At 39.8% G+C, this 16,047-nt stretch overlaps 1 protein-coding gene across 2 annotated transcripts in view; it reads right to left on the bottom strand.

The window, feature by feature from the left end:
- Nucleotides 1-16,047, bottom strand: part of OSBPL3 (oxysterol binding protein like 3) — a 204,289-nt gene that overhangs the window by 31,384 nt on the left and 156,858 nt on the right. For both annotated transcript variants that reach the window (XM_034063572.1, XM_034063578.1), the window contains exons 3-7: nucleotides 13,476-13,718; nucleotides 3,512-3,628; nucleotides 3,252-3,305; nucleotides 2,929-3,042; nucleotides 1,991-2,161 (exon numbers count right to left, since the gene is read on the bottom strand). In XM_034063572.1, coding sequence (XP_033919463.1) covers nucleotides 1,991-2,161; nucleotides 2,929-3,042; nucleotides 3,252-3,305; nucleotides 3,512-3,628; nucleotides 13,476-13,568 — 549 coding nt within the window. In that variant the 5' untranslated portion in view covers nucleotides 13,569-13,718. The remainder of the gene's footprint in view (nucleotides 1-1,990; nucleotides 2,162-2,928; nucleotides 3,043-3,251; nucleotides 3,306-3,511; nucleotides 3,629-13,475; nucleotides 13,719-16,047) is intronic.

The following is a 16,047-nucleotide window of genomic DNA, read 5'->3' as shown; positions in this document are numbered from 1 at the left end:
AGTAAGCTGAATTTAAAATGAGCAATTGTATTGGCATTTTGTGAAAAGAATCCCATATTTATTTCTTTAGAAATCTATCCCATATAGCCAACTTCTCCAGAACTCATATACATGAGGGGGATGAGCAGGAAGGAAGAAGGAAGTAGGCTTTGCCAAGAAACAGGCAGGAGAGAGTGTGTAGCTCCAGTTAGCATAGTTTTGCTTTTGATCAGCAAGGCTAAGCTTTAGAATCCAAGAATTCCACATGTACATATGTGGATACATACACCTACCTGCCAACAGCAACAAAAACCAGATGTGAAAACTGATCAGATGTTTCCAAAAGCAAATAAAATGCAATGCCCAATTCACTCTACATATTTTTCTTAAAATAACCTAACTGCTGGATTGATGCAACTAACATCAAGCTAGGGCTGGTATAAATTGGCAAACTGCCATTTAGCTTCAGCAGAGCTAAGGTGATTAACTGCAGCTTAAGAACTATCCCCTTCTATTTTTCACATGAAAATAAGTAAGGCTTCTTTGCAGTGCAAATCTGGATTAATAAATTAGAAGTGAATTTCATGCCAAAGAAGAAATGGTTCGTTTCCTGACATTGAGCACAGGTTTTAGATATGGATCACATGGATTCTTTTTTTTCTTTTCCTTTTTTTTTCCTTTTTATTTTTGTTTTCTGGAGAGCACAGGCATAAACATATCATGGATTTTGCAGCGTTTCACTTTTGCCCTCAATATTCTTCTCCCCTTCTATCCCTGCTCTCTTTTGAGAGAAAAGGACTGAAACGTCACAGGCAGTTTGCCATTTCCTGGTGGACACAGCCTCAGGAGAGAGCAGGCTGTCAGAGGCACAGAGGTGCTGGCACCACAGAAAGCATGAAGACAGCTCTTTGTAGGACAGCCCCATTACCTCAGGGTGAATTGCTGTTCTTTCAGCTGCCCGCTCAAACAGATCCCATCCCTCTCAAGCAATAACCAAAAGCTTTTCAGGCATGTTTGTGTTTGGTAAAACTTAGGGACAGTTACAGGATAACACTACCAAAGTTACAAACTGAAGCTAGTGAGGAACAAGCTCACTCAGATCATTCAGCAATATACTCAGGGAAAAGGAAACCTTAAGATAAGTGGATAACAAAGAGGCGATTGCTTAGGAGACAATCTGGAGTTGACAGAAACAGTCATTACAGTTATAGCAAGGTAACACAGTATTGCTAGAAAAAACATTATTCTCAAAAGAAATCACTGATTCTGAACTGGAGCAGAAGAGCTTCTTTGGGTGAATGTCAATGTCCAGACTCCTGAAGGCACAGAAGTTGTATTCAGGCACAGATCTCTACCACTCTTCCATGAGACTGTATCAGAGAGGTCAGTTTTGGGCTGAGCATCTGTCACACCATTTGTGAATCTTAGTCACAGACTTTATCTGGAGTGCTTTATCAATCAGACTCATCTATATCCCATAACCACCTACAACATGGTCCTTGGATTGGTCTGAATAATGATTTTACCTCAGTTAAAAAATATTAAAAGTGGCCACACATGATGGCTCCTGGATAATTCCTATATACCCTCAGTAGTCAGATTCATTAATGTAGAAAGAAATGTTTTATTAGCCAAAGGATAAATGAAAAAAAGGGGAAAAAGTAAATCAGCTGAATGCTCTTCTGTGACACAGACTAATAGTCACCAGCACATATCAGACAAATACTGAATGACATAAAAATTATGGGAATTCTAACTCAAGATGCAGTTTTAAAAGTCATCATGAAAATATTATTTGCTGTGTTAAACAATGAGAGAATATTATAAAATCTGACAGCACCACAGAGAAAATGGCTTAGGAATAAATCAATAAATATTTTGCTCCTGCCATTTCAGATCATAACTTAACCCCCCCCCGCCAGACTTGCATTATGCTCTTTACTTAATAAATATGAATCAGCCAATTTTAAACACTGATGAAAGGTCTTTATTTATAAATCACAACTATTACCTTTCTACCTTGGGTAGAATCACAGAAACCAGGGACAGAGTCTGTAGTAGTAGACACAGGGAAGAAGAGATTATTGACATCATGAGGAAACATGGAGATTTCATTCTGACGGTACATCCTGTGATGACGAAGTTTTGCTACCCATTCATCAAACAGCTCCTGAGATTTCACCTACACAAAAATGCACGGTTTATAACACTCACATGCAAAATCACTAACAAAGAAACTAAGGCATTTTGAGCTCATTAGACAGCTGCCCTGGCTGATCTTTACTGAATATCAGAAAAGTTTTTCTAATGATGCTCCTACTAAAATGCATACTTACGAGTTTAAGTATGACAGAAAATTAACCACAGGATAAAGTCAAGAAAAAGAGAAACTTGAATTGGTATAGTTATGACTTCCAATGCACAACACAACACTTAGCAACTTGTAGATGGAAAAAAACCCAATATAACTTAAAAAAAAACCCATTTAATTTGTCATTTCTTAATTGCCATTTTTAAGGTTTAGCCAAGGTCTACCTAACTACAAATAGAAATTTGATTTTGGTGATGTATTTTAAAACAATTTATTCCACAAGGACAGATAAAGCTGCGTATCTGGCAATGGAAAATGCTACCTATAGATAAGACAAAAAGCAAGATAAAAGTACTGTTAAAAAAAAAGCATTTGTGCAACAAGTGCTTTTGCTGAAAAAAAGTGCTGGGTGAAAAGAGTGCTGCCAAATATAAGGCATCGTCAAAGTTTCTATTCAGAACAGGGTTACTGACTCTGGAACAGTACAATAAAGCCTCTCATGTTATAAACTAGTGTAAACTAGCCTGCTGAGACTAAAAAGTAGGTTTTTAGTGTAACTAACAGACCTCCACTATATACAGCTAATGAGCTAATGTTGCCATTTTGGGAGGAAGGTTATAACAATCTTGAAGACCTACCTTGAGATGGTATATCTGCTCTTCTGTATCCAAATCTATACATTTTGTTGATTTCTTTACAGACATGACAGAAAGTCCAACATCAATACAGCCATGAAGCTTCCCTCTCTCTATCTGCAGAAAAAGTAAAAAGAATACAGTCACTCCAGAATGAAGCAAAAGGACAGATATTACCTGCTGAAACTGTCATTTCCCCCCCTTCAGCCTACAGTTTAGAACTGCTGAAACTCACTTTCCTATTGCCAGCAATACGGAATTACTGTTATTTTGGATAAAACAGTGGTTTTATTTTATAACAGCCTTAAAGGGTTCAGATCACTTACATCAGCTTGGCATTTAGAATACTTCAAAATCCCTCTGTCCAAAAAGAAGTATCTCTGTAATCAGAAATGCAGGGAATTAAAACCAAGTAACCAGAACACCCTAAAAAACACCAAACAAAAACCCATCACCCCTTCACCCACTCCCCCATTTCTTTGGAGAACACTTTCTCTGCTCTTCAGTAAACCTTTTGCCACAAAACCATACCAAGTAAGTCCCACTCTCACGGCATCAGGCTTACAGATACACATTCCTTTCCTACCTTGTGCCAGCCTTTCAAAGGCCATTTCCTCTTTTTCAGCAAGCAGCCCTCCTGCTTCTGCGGCTCCTGGGTACAATTCATTGCTCCCCGGAGTCCTTCTACAATCTCCCAGCTGTCCTGCTTAAACAGAAAATCCAGATGTAGAGCATATTTCTTGCAAAGAACAGAATTGTTAAGAGAGATTCAGGAGGAAAAAGGCCAGAAATAAAATTAAAAAAATAAATTATGCTGAAACCTAACCTTAGATTTCTCTTTATGCTTTTTTATGTATCTTCCCAGAGACAAGATTCTTTTATTTTGATAGAAATTATATTAATAAAAAAACCCTCACTGTTTATATGGCACCATGCTTCACTGAATGTATGTGCTTTACCAGAATTTTATATGTCTATTTTTCTATACATACATACACACAGTGTATAGCCACAGCCTAGTTACCATTTAGCACAAAACCCCTTCTGTAAACAGCCTCTGTAAAAAGGACATGTTTTGTAAGTTATGAAGCAGAAATAAGAGATGCTGAAAGTTCAGACCTTTTCTACAAAACTCCTTAGTCTGTATTGATTAGCTCAGGGTTTTGTGTTTGGTGTGAATTGCAGCCTCCCTAAAGCAAAAATAATTAAATTAAATAAAAGCATATAAAAAACCCCAGGGAAGTAACTCAAGTACTTATAAGGACATGACATAAAGGAAGAGTACAAGAAAAACAAAAACCACCCTGCATCAGATACACCTCTAATTAAAAGAAGATCTCTCTTTTTGCTATGAGGAGCTCTTAAATGAAAGACCCAGCAGTGACATAACAGAGAAGGGAATGAATGTCATAGTATTTTTACAGTTCTTATTTATGGAAGGACTGCTAATGACAATGTGACCTGAGTTTCAAGATTCTGATCAGAGATCTCATGAATTATTTATTGCTAGCTACCATAGGATTTAACAGATCTACAACTGTGGACAACTGACAGGAAATGTCATGTGCCAGAACCATTCTCGTATATTTGAAAAAGACAGAATACTTTAACATACAGCGTTTAATGACAAAAAAAGGACAAGTATGAAACACTTTGGGGAAAACAGAACTATACCAGGTAGGTACTTGTGGTCCTCTCTGCAAGATACATAGGGAACTATTCCCAAAAAGGAACTGCCTGACAGAAATGAAACAAGAACCAGCAAGAGTGCTAGCTGTGCTCATTTATCCATCTCCAGAGTCCTTAACGTTCATCCCTAGAAACCTAGAAAAAATTACATCAGGTGATATGCTCATTACTTGAGTAACAAGGCATACAGGCAAACCATCTTCAAATATACATTCATTAAACAGCTTAAAGAATGTGACCTCTTATTTCATCACATTACCAGTGGCACTCCACTATTTAATTATTCCTTTCCCTTACACTGCGCTTTATTGAACAAACCAGAAAGTTGCTCTGTTTCCCAGGCTTGAATTCACCACAAATCACCAGTGGAAATGTGGGGCTAAGCAGCTTCTGTCATTCAACATCCTACACACCATCCAGTGATGTTCTACTACCTGAAAGTAAGTCAGCTCTGTGGTTGTCCTAACTGAAATGATAACTGTTGTTATCACAACACATATCTGCCCCTACAAGCTTGGATTTTAACCTTGTCAGTTTTGTAACTCCCTCAAGTTTGAGAGATATTTTGACAGCTACTTAGCTACCCTTATTTCTAACCAATAATACTGAAATCATACTTTTTCCTATTGAAAATCAGAACTCACACCCCACAGTCTTTATGTAAATATTGGACCACTAAATAGTTTCTGCAGTGGTCTCGTACTTCTTTTCCCTGTTAAACGCTATTTACTAACCCTTATATAATCACACGGGCTGAGACTTATTATGACAGGGAGTCTCTTTAAATATAATCAAATAAAGTATAATGCTACAATTTACATTAACTTTACTAATAGCTGAGCTTACTCCTGCTTAACTGTCCACATGTGGATAAAATCTCATCTCTTCAGAAAATATGATCTACTAAATGAGCCAAGACAAAAATAATCTTGACATTAGATGACTTCACATTATGGACTTGGATAAAGTTAAACATTCTAAACAGCAAGAAACCTGATGGAACTAGTGGGAGATAATTCTCATTAAGAACTAACAGGAGTATCAACAAGATTAAGAAAAATGTTGCATTTATGTTTTTCTTTTTTTTAAATTAGCCAGAAGAGCTTAAAAGCTGTTTTGCCTGATGACCAAACAAGCTATCTCCCTTGCCTTCACCAAAATATATTAAACTGCTGTACCCAAACACGTAACTTTTCCACTGAGAACTAATCTGATAGAAGTCAAGAACAGTGAACAATAGATACTTTTCCATATTCTAATATTATACCTAATGAAACAATTTTCTCAAACTTCATATCAAGTTCTCAAAAGACTTTGTTAAGCTTAAACACAGTATATGGTTGATAGAGTGGTCTGCTTGCTGGAGACAAGCAGAAATTTGACCACAAGCAAGAAAAACACAAGAATCCAGACTCATCTTTCTCTAAGAACAAGTTAGAAAGAAAGGGACTCTTGAAGCAAGGCAGACCATGCTGCATTGTGCATATGAGGTGAAGAGAAAGGAAGCAGCTGGGAAACAGCTCAACCAATTACATCTACCTGGAATATACACTGTGTCAATAGTTTTAGTCAAACTTTAAAATAAAGAGCACATCCTGGCCTTCATTGTAACTCCAGTTTTGCCCGGGCTTCTCCTGCAGTCCAGACACCAGGTGTCTCCCATGCTCCTGCAGGAAGCCCACATTTCTCACTGTTCTTCAGGTCAGCAAGGTGGCCAAGAATGTGCCTTCACAACTGAAAAGTGTGAAAACAGGAAGGAAAGCTAAAGTGGTAGCACTTCTTCCCATCAAGCAGGTCCAATGGCCTGCTAAATCTCAGGTGGTGAAGGCAAGTCTCCTACTCACATTTCAATTGCAAGCTTTATGTAAAGGCAGCTTTGTTGAATTAAAAGCATATCCTTCTAAAAGCACAAAATTATCTCACTAACTACGTTACCCAAGGAAGGGCAAGGAATAGCTCAGAGGATAAACAGCTGAGAGATTCAACACTGTGTTAACAGCATCTGGCCCTCTTCCATGTATGTCTGTCCAGAAGATGCCAGCCTTTTCCACATGAACACCCAAACTCGACATTTCTCAAAACACTGTTGCTGTGACTGCTTTTGGATCTGTCCACTCTTCACCCAGACCCTACAGGGTATTGATCAGTATTTTGTTTTGCAACAGATCTGACACCTCATTTAATGAGAAATAAGCATCAGTTGACTATTGCTGAGAGCAGCTGCAGAAGCAAAAGAAAACTGCTTACTCTCTAAAATGAAGGCAAATGAATCAGGCTGATCGGTTATCATCTATTCTTATCTGTTTGAAATAGCACAGGAGCAAATTTAGCTGGTGAATGAAGTTGCAAAGCCACTGTCCATCATATTTGAAAAATCATGGCAGTCAGGTGAAGTTCTTGATGACTGGAGAAAGGGAAATATAACCCCATTTCCAAGAAGGGGAAAATGGATGACCCAGGGTATTACAGAGCAGTCAGTCTCACCTCTGTGCCTGGCAAAGCCTGGGAGCAGATTCTCCTGGAAGGCATGCTAGGGCACATGAAAAACAACAAGGTGCTTGGTGACAGCCAGCATGGCTTTACTAGGGGGAAATCCTGCCTGACCAATTTGGTGACTTTCTATGATGTGGCTACAGAACTGATGGACAGGGGTGGTGCAGTTGATGTCATCTACCTGGACTTGTGCAAAGTGTCGACACTGTCCCACATGACATCCTTGTCTCTAAATTGGAGAGACACCAATTTGATAGGTGGACCACTCGGTGGGTAAAGAACAGGCTGGATGCCTGCATGCAGAGTTGTGGTCAACAGTTCAATGTCCAGCTGGAGACCAGTAACGAGTGGTGTCCCTTAGGGATCAGTGTTGGGACTGGTCTTGTTTAATATCTTTGTCAGTGACATGGACAATGGGATTGAGTGCACCCTCAGCAAGTTTGCCGATAACACCAAGCTGTGTGGTTTGGTTGATATGCTGGAGGGAAGGAATGCCATCCAGAGGGGCCTTGACACACTTGTGAGGTGGGCTGATGCCAGCGTTATGAAGTTTAACCATGACAAGTGCAAGGTCCTACACCTGGGTCAGAGATTCAGAGCAACCCTCTGAGGAAAGACTTGGAGGTGTTGGTTGATGAGAAAATGAACATGAGCTGGCTTCAGTGTGTGCTCACAGCCCAGAAAGCAACCGTATCCTGGGCTGCATCAAAAGGAGCGTGACCAGCAGGTCGAAGGAGGTGATCCTGCCCCTCTACTCTGCTCTTGTGAGACCTCACTTGGAGTATTGTGTGCAGTTCTGGTGTCCTCAACATAAAAAGGACATGGAACTGTTGGAACAAGTCCAGAGGAGGCCACGAGGATGATCAGGGGACTGGAGCACCTCCTGTATGAAGACAGGCTGAGAAAGTTGGGGCAGTTCAGCCTGGAGAAGAGAAGGCTGCATAGAGACCTCATGCAGCCCTTCCCATATCTGAAAGGGGCCTATAAGGATGCTGGGGAGGGACTCTTCATTAGGGACTGTAGCGACAGGACAAGGGGTAACAGGTTGAAACTTAAACAGGGGAGGTTTAGATTGGATATAAGGAAGACATTTTTTACTGTGAGGGTGGTGAGGCACTGGAATGGGTTGCCCAAGGAAGTTGTGAATGCTCCACACCTGGTGGTATTCAAGGCCAGGTGGGATGAAGCCTTGGGTGACATGGTTTAGTGTGAGGTGTCCCTGCTCCATGGCAGGGGGGTTGGAATTAGATGATCTTAAAGTCCTTTCCAACCCTAACTGTTCTATGATTCTATGAAATTGGAGATTGAGGACTTCCTAATGCTACTGGAAAGCATTCAGATTATTGTCGATTTTGCTGGTTCTTATCCCACAAAAGGGAATTGAAAAAGACACCTCAAACCACAGTGCTAAACTAAAAAAAAAACAAACAACCACCACCCCAAAAAACCCTCCAGAACTCCCAGCTGAATGGCATTAACACAGAATTCTGATGTCCGGATTGGTTGTGTCTGAAGGTTACAACCCTAGAAAATATCCTGTATCATTATGGGCCAGTATCTGCACGAGATGATCAACACTGCATTTGCTGCCCAGGCAGAAATTTCATTCAAGGCAAAGGGATGAACACACTTCTTAATTTTCTTAGGTCCAAAGTTGTTCATTTCAGATCAGCAGTGGAAAGAAAATCACCCTGTAGTTGCTAATTGGCTTATACCTCCTCTTGCTAAATTAAAAAGACCCATACACACTTTGGTCTTCAGAGATAAGCCTGTCATTATGTAACTGTAGTAATTTTCTTTGTTTAATAAAATAAAAGCCTCTTCATTTTCTGCATTATTCTATACTGTACAGCTCCTCAAGGTGAATTATTGCAAAAGAAAGAATGAAGTAATGAGCTTGAATGGCTCTCAGACCAAAGCTTGCTGTTGCAGCTCCCTGAACGAAACAGATGACAGTGCCAGATTTTCTTCCAGTGTAAAATGCAGTCAGTTGTACAGAATATTTTAAGGTGCCAAGAATAGAAACCTGCTTTGTGGAGGATAAGGGTTGGCATCAGCTGCAAATAAAGCATTTGTTACGGTTCATAAAATGGGCAGAAATGATTTAATTTTCTAGAACATGAGTTTTTTTAAGCGGCGCTCCAGACATAAACCTTTTCCCTACTGCATCTATTTCAAAAGTTACTTAACATATTAGACTCTAAAAATAACTGCCACCATATATCTTCTTTTGATCACAAGTCAATTTAAATGTAAAGATCAACACCAGCTTTCCTTCCTTCCTCACAAAATGCAGTTTGAGCTATGGCTTCATGCAACAGATCCCTCTCCATGACTGAAGGAGGGACAGAGAAGAGCAGAAAGGTGGGAAGTGGCAGTAGCCTCTAAACTGCTATGGGGCTTCAAGGTGAATTTAGTGGAACAGGATTGTTAACCTTTCCAGTTCACACTGCAAATGTACCTGGCAGAATGGGGGCACCAAGTGTAGCAAAAGAAGGAGAAGACACCACCCCCTCCCCCCCCCCCCCAAGTCCTGCAGCCCTGCTGAAGTCAACTCTTTTCTAACACATTCTCCCATCTTCTGCACATAACTAAATTTTAGCAGACACAGCAGCCTTACGCTACTGTGGTTCGATATAGCATACTCAGGTCACTTACTATATAATGCTAGTTCGGATCAGCAGCAGTCTGTGCCTTGGAAATCTGAGAGGCTTAACATGCAGATCCCACTATTTTGGGGACAACCAACCCCGCCCCACCCCCAGAATCTCCCAGTCTTCCCTCTGCATTTTTCAGAATGCCTTTCTTCTTAATCAGATTAAAAGAACTTCTGTGTCAGACCAGTAGCACAGAGAAAAGTACCCCCGCAGATCTGCCATTAAGCTGCAGTGAGCCTAGCCCTGAAGGTCACTGAGAGAGGTGCAAGTGTTTGAAGAGGAGCAAGAAGTCCTCCATGGAGCTGGAAGATGAAACAAAGAGTATCAAAATCATAGCACATCACTCTAATCTGCACATCATAAGGCAAAATTATTTAAGTACCAATAGCAATGTTACATTGTACTCTTCTAGCAGGACTTTGACAGAAGGAGAAGCTGCTGGAGGTCTATATTGCACATGTGGTACTTTCTGGGTTAGGGGATTTTTAACAGTTTTAGGAAACTGCAGATTGTTGCTGTTTTCTTAATAGAACACCTGAAGTGCTGTCATTTAAACTAACACACAGATGAAAAGGGCAAATTAAATAATTCTCAGACATTAGTATCACTCATCCCCAGCGCTGTCAGCCCTGCGTAGGTGGGTATTAGTTGGGACAGACTGCAAAGCTCTAATTTACCAATACAAGAGGCTGAATGAGAAAAGAAGTAATTAATGATATAAACAAAACTACTTGATCAGCTGTGACAAGAAATTATCTGTGGGAAGAGGGGGAGCAAAGAGACAGGACGTAAGAAAGTTGTAACATCCTCACTGCCCAGACCAACAATTTAGATTTTATAATACACACTATACTATATGATTTACACTACTAAAGAGAGGGTCTATCTAGAAAGGTGAAAATCTTTATCATCTGCAAGACCAGAGCCTTTTGGAGAACAGCAACAGGGAGAAGATTTCCATTCCTCACCCAAAGCACTGCTGTGTCCAGGCCAATAAGTATTGCAGAGTACTGCCTCTGCTATACCTAAATGTCCATCTTTCCACATGCAGCACAGAGGAGTGTATCTAGGATCAAAACACAGTTACTTATCACAATGTTCTATATTATCACTTCAATATATCTTGGGAAACAACCTACTTTATACCTTCATTTAGCCTGACCTGACAGGTGTATGAGGCAATCTGCCATCTGTCTGACTACAATGAATAAGGACGGATGTATCAGGAATACGAACAAAATACCAGGTAGCATCTCTCACCTTGGACAGGTACACTTTGCATTTTTGTAAAAGGATCAAAGAGTGAAAAACTGGGGATTGACAAGATGACATTAAACCCTCCTAAGTTATTTCTTCTGTCCAAAGAAAGCAGGTGAGAACAAAATGGGTAAGAAATGGGATCCACTAATAATAGTATATATATAACAGAAACTGCTTCTGCATAAGTATAGTAGCTTATACAGGCTGTGTAATACACAACCAGTGGGTTTAGTCATGCTCATGTAAATCTTACTATTTAACTACATAATAAATACTTGACAGCCAGGAACTGCTGAAACAGACAATACCAAACGTTTTAAATTACACTTTTCAAAGGTACTCTCATACCAAGGTGTCCTGGGTTTAGCAGTAGCAGTCAATTTTTCTCCTTCTCAGTAGCTGGTGCAGTGCTGTGTTTTGACTTTTAGCTTGGGAACAGCACTGATAACACTGATGTTTTTAGTTGTTGCTCAGTAATGTTTACTCTGATCAAGGACTTCGTGAGTCTCATGCTCTGCCATGGAGGAGAGAAAGCCGGGAGGAAGCAGAGAAAGGACACCTGACCCAAACTAGTCAAAGAGGTATTCCATACCACAACACGTCATGCCCAGAGAGGTAACTGGGGTTACACAGAAGGGCTCACTCTCTTCGGGGTTTGGCTCATTTCAGCAGGTGATATCGTATTCTCTTCCCGTGTTATTTCTCTTATCATTATTATTGGTGGTAGCAGCAGTGGTTTGTGTTATACCTTAGCTACTGGACTGTTCTTATCTCAACCTGTGGGAGTTACATTCTTTGATTCTCCTCCCCATCCCTCTGGGAGTGGGGGAGGGGGAAGAAGTTCTTTTTGGCAGCCAATGTGGGGCACGAGGGGTTGAGTTAACAACAGATCTGACCGGATTAATAGTCATTTGTCACAATGCTGATTTATTTGCTCTCAAAGTTGTTTCTCTTGATCTCACAGTTTCAGTATATCATACCTTACTTAGAGCCGCTATTTGCTGTGTTAGTGTGTTTCAAGTGTGGGGCTTGGGCTAAAATACTTGTCTCATTGTACTTTATGGTAATGACTTGTAATACAATAGAAGCATTGATCATGAAACTGATCTGGCTTATGTTCCCAGTGTGGTCACCACCTTTATACTTTGGGAGGCATATAATAAAAGTGCTTTGCAATTACACATCTTTTTTCTCCTTCTTGGGTGGTCAACCTGTGAAGGAGACATTCTTTCACCCTCCCAATCATGTGTCGTGTCTTCCCCCCCCCCCCCCCCCCCCCCGACAGTTTACAGCATCATTTGAGAGTTTTTAAGTTTTTGAATGGCCTTTTAATACTGTTGAGACCTGTTTGCTGATTGTGACCATCACACACAAATCACAACAGAAGGATATAAAAAATTTATGTTTCAGGAAAACAAAAAAGGCATCCTGACAGCAAGGATTTCTTTGCTTGGTATCCCGGAAATGCACAGCATTTCTTACAGACACAGCACTTCAAAAGGCATCACTTGTTCAGATTTGTCTGCTTCGCCAGTTGTATGTGCAGGGTCACAAGTCCCTGAAAAGCAAGTGCTATTTCAAAACACAGCTGAGGTCTCCAAAGCTTTTGGGGGTTTGGGATGCTCAATTTCAATTAAAATCTTGACCTGTGCAAGTTCAAAAGCTCCACTAAGCCAGCATTGGTACAAATCAAAGTTTACCTTGAGCATAGTGCTCATGATTTTGTAAGCATGGATTGAGCATTTTTAAGCTTAATTCTCAGCGTGGCTGCAGTTCAACATTTCTCGCCCACAAACAAAAGCTGTCTTCAGCAGCCTCACTCTTCAGGTGCAAACACTCATAGACATGTCTTAAAACTATAACGGTTAAAGAATAGCACTACCTCTGCAGAAAACAGAGCATCCTTTGCATTAGGCACTTGGATGAATCGTGTGACACACACTTATTTTCAACACTACAGTTTTACTATAACCATTACACACAGACATACACAAACACCTTTTTGTTGTCAAAACTCTGATAAGTTTCAGAAAAATGTGTTTTCACACATGCATGTACACCTTTCCCTAGAAACTTGAAATAAGCAGAGCAATTACACAATGACACAAAAGTGGTATCTTACAGGGAAGATATAGAATTTCAGGATCTGAGACCAAGCCACTATGGCAGCAATATTTCACTATAAAGACACCACACATACAACATGACAGAAATTCAGATTCCCTGCCAGCGTTCCAGTTTTACAGATGCCTGCTATTCAACAATGTGTGTTTACTGCATATGACTCAAAATAAGAAGAAATAAGAAAAAAGAGTAAAGAAAACAAAGAAGTGATGATGTAAGATAAGCAAGCAACAGGAAAAGAGTTTAAGAGACATACTGATATTGAAGAGCAAAGGTAACAGGCAATCTTAGTAATGTTTTTGGTTTGGTTAAGAAAGTTTGCATTACCTGTCGACTTCCCTGTTTGGAGGAGCAGCTGCTAGTACTTCTTGAAGGAGACAACATTTTCTGGGATGCACCAAAGTTTTTTTCCTCGCTCATGATCCAATGCTATTTGTTTCACATAAGCTCACTTAGAACACCATTAAAAGGTAATTTAGAAAATGTGTTCGAAGACTTCTGAGAGAAATGTAGAACTCATCGTTTACGCAAATTCAGTCCTGAGGCCTGATCTGAATCCCATGGAAATTCCTAAAAAGGAGGAGAAAACCAAAAAAGCCACGTTATTAGATGTTGTCTCTTACTGCCAGCCTGTAGTATGAATCATAAATTAAGCCTTTGGTAACACAAGCTGGCTGCATTGCTGCACATTATTATGAATTATTCCAACAATCACTTTCAGATAGATTTTTAAGTCTCAAGCAGGAACAAGTTTTGGATACGAAATGTATGCTTTGGTTGTCACTGTTTATTCAGAAGATAAAGTACAACATCAAGAATCTTTTTAAGGATTTAAATTCATAAAAAAAATATTTACAAGGACACCCATAGAGTATAGAAAAAATTGCATAAAATGAACCAAAACAGTCTCAAAATGAGAAGAAAGCATTAATAAAATTACTCACAAGGACGGTGACACCCTTTTTCCCTGTTCCCTGATAATTTAAACAAGTAAGCATGGCTTCAGGTGGTTGCAAAGAAAAAATAAATAAATAAATATCTTTCTATAACAGAGCAATACATTACAGCAGAGAGCATGGAAACTCAGCTGCACAGAGCTGTGCATGACCCCTCTTACCTGGAATCAGAAATTTGTAACCATTGTCACATCAGTTGTCTCAGTCAGTGACTGGAAGAATAACACCAGCCTGTTTAATAACAGTGCTGTTTGCAGCATATGCAAATAAAAGTCATGACAGAAACTTGCACTAAGGGATTTCCAGTGTGGGCCAGAGTTGTCATGGTAACTGCATATGGTTTTTAAAACCAAACAGAGGACATGACAAAAGGGTGATGCTTTCCCAAACTTAGGGTGGTGAAGCTTTTGTATCATTTCAGGTTTTATTGTTTTGGGTAAGAAATTTGCACGTTAGGAAGAGTGCAAGAGCCAACACACTGAGGTAGGCAGAGAAGTTTCCACAAAGAGAAGAGAAGAGAATCATTGCTGAGACAGGAAGGCATTACTTCACAATCTCCTCACGCTGTCAGCAGTCCTGAACTAGAATCACTGTACTGAAGTACACTGAAGAATCACTGTACTCTGTGCTACTGGTCTGACTCTTCTTAAAGAGTCTTAAAAACCTATTCTGAGAGAAGCAGCAGCATTTTCAGCTCCCTAATGAAACACTTCACATGTTTTAAGAATTCAATTCCCATTAAAAAAAAAGAAAACCAAAAGATGCAGACAAAACCCCACAAATAAAACCAGGTGCTGTATTTACAATGAAGACAATACTATGCTGCAGAAAACTTCTCTGCTGTAGCCTGAAGCAACCAACTGCCAGAGACCTTTTCCAATCTGCAGTGCCTCTTTGACAGTACAATTTGCTGTAACATTTCAAGCAACATGCCCTCTTTTTACCTGAAACAACATCACTCTTCCTGGCATTGACTTTACCTAGTTAGAAATACTCAGTTACTTCCAGAGAGAAATCTATTAGCAATAGTAATGAAACAGCCCCAGACTCCAAAGATCAGGTGAGAAAGCAAGCTCTGGTGGGAATCCTTCTTTTGTGAATCAGACTGGCAACTATTTCCAGGAACCACTGGACACGTACAAAGCCAGGGAATACAAGCAAGAGCCAAAGAAAACCAGAACACCAAAGTGATGTGATAGCAAGGTCTGAACTGAGCCTAGCACAAGGGTTTTACACCAGAATTACTACTGCGATTAGGAATAGTACATTTTGCAGAAGGTATAGTCCCTTTCTATCCATAACAGGAATTTGTGTGGCATGTCATTAAAAACTAGCACTTTTAACAGGTTTAAAATTTATCACACTTCATGCAGGTTTTTAACTGGAGTAAGTATAACTTTCTTGCTTAGTTTCAAGCTGTATTCGGTAAAACAGTTTAACGATAACACCTCTAGTAACAACCAAAGATCAAATATTCACAACAAGAACAGAAACATGCTTCCTGCAAATTCATCATTCAAATGCCCCCTTGAAAGTACTATGCAGCAAGTGTTTTCCCTTTTTGACACACTGATCACTCAGACAACAGCTCCATGATCCAAACAAACATTTTACCATATTGCTTTCATTGGTGACTATCCGGCATTTTGGCAAAGACTGGCAGAGTTCATGGCAAGAAGACATTCTAATTTGCAGCAAAATGCACTGGAAGTTGCTGTCATTAGTACCATATGAGTGTATCTCCAGAGCACACTAGATTTAAATTATACAATGCCCTTTGCCTATTGGAAGACAAGCACAAAGGTTGTGACGTCCTGGAAGCATCAGGTAACTGAAAAAAAAAATGAGGTCTTGAACTTTAACACAAGCTATATAATCAGAAGAGTATCTCTATCATCATCTTTTTGGCGTGGAGTCTAAATGAAGTTAAGCTGTGGCTACAT

This window comes from Melopsittacus undulatus, chromosome 1, assembly GCF_012275295.1.
Source record: "Melopsittacus undulatus isolate bMelUnd1 chromosome 1, bMelUnd1.mat.Z, whole genome shotgun sequence".
In the NCBI taxonomy this organism is placed as follows: domain Eukaryota; kingdom Metazoa; phylum Chordata; class Aves; order Psittaciformes; family Psittaculidae; genus Melopsittacus; species Melopsittacus undulatus.
The sequence above is the reverse complement of the archived record's forward strand: the minus strand, read 5'-3'. Positions and strand labels throughout refer to the sequence as shown.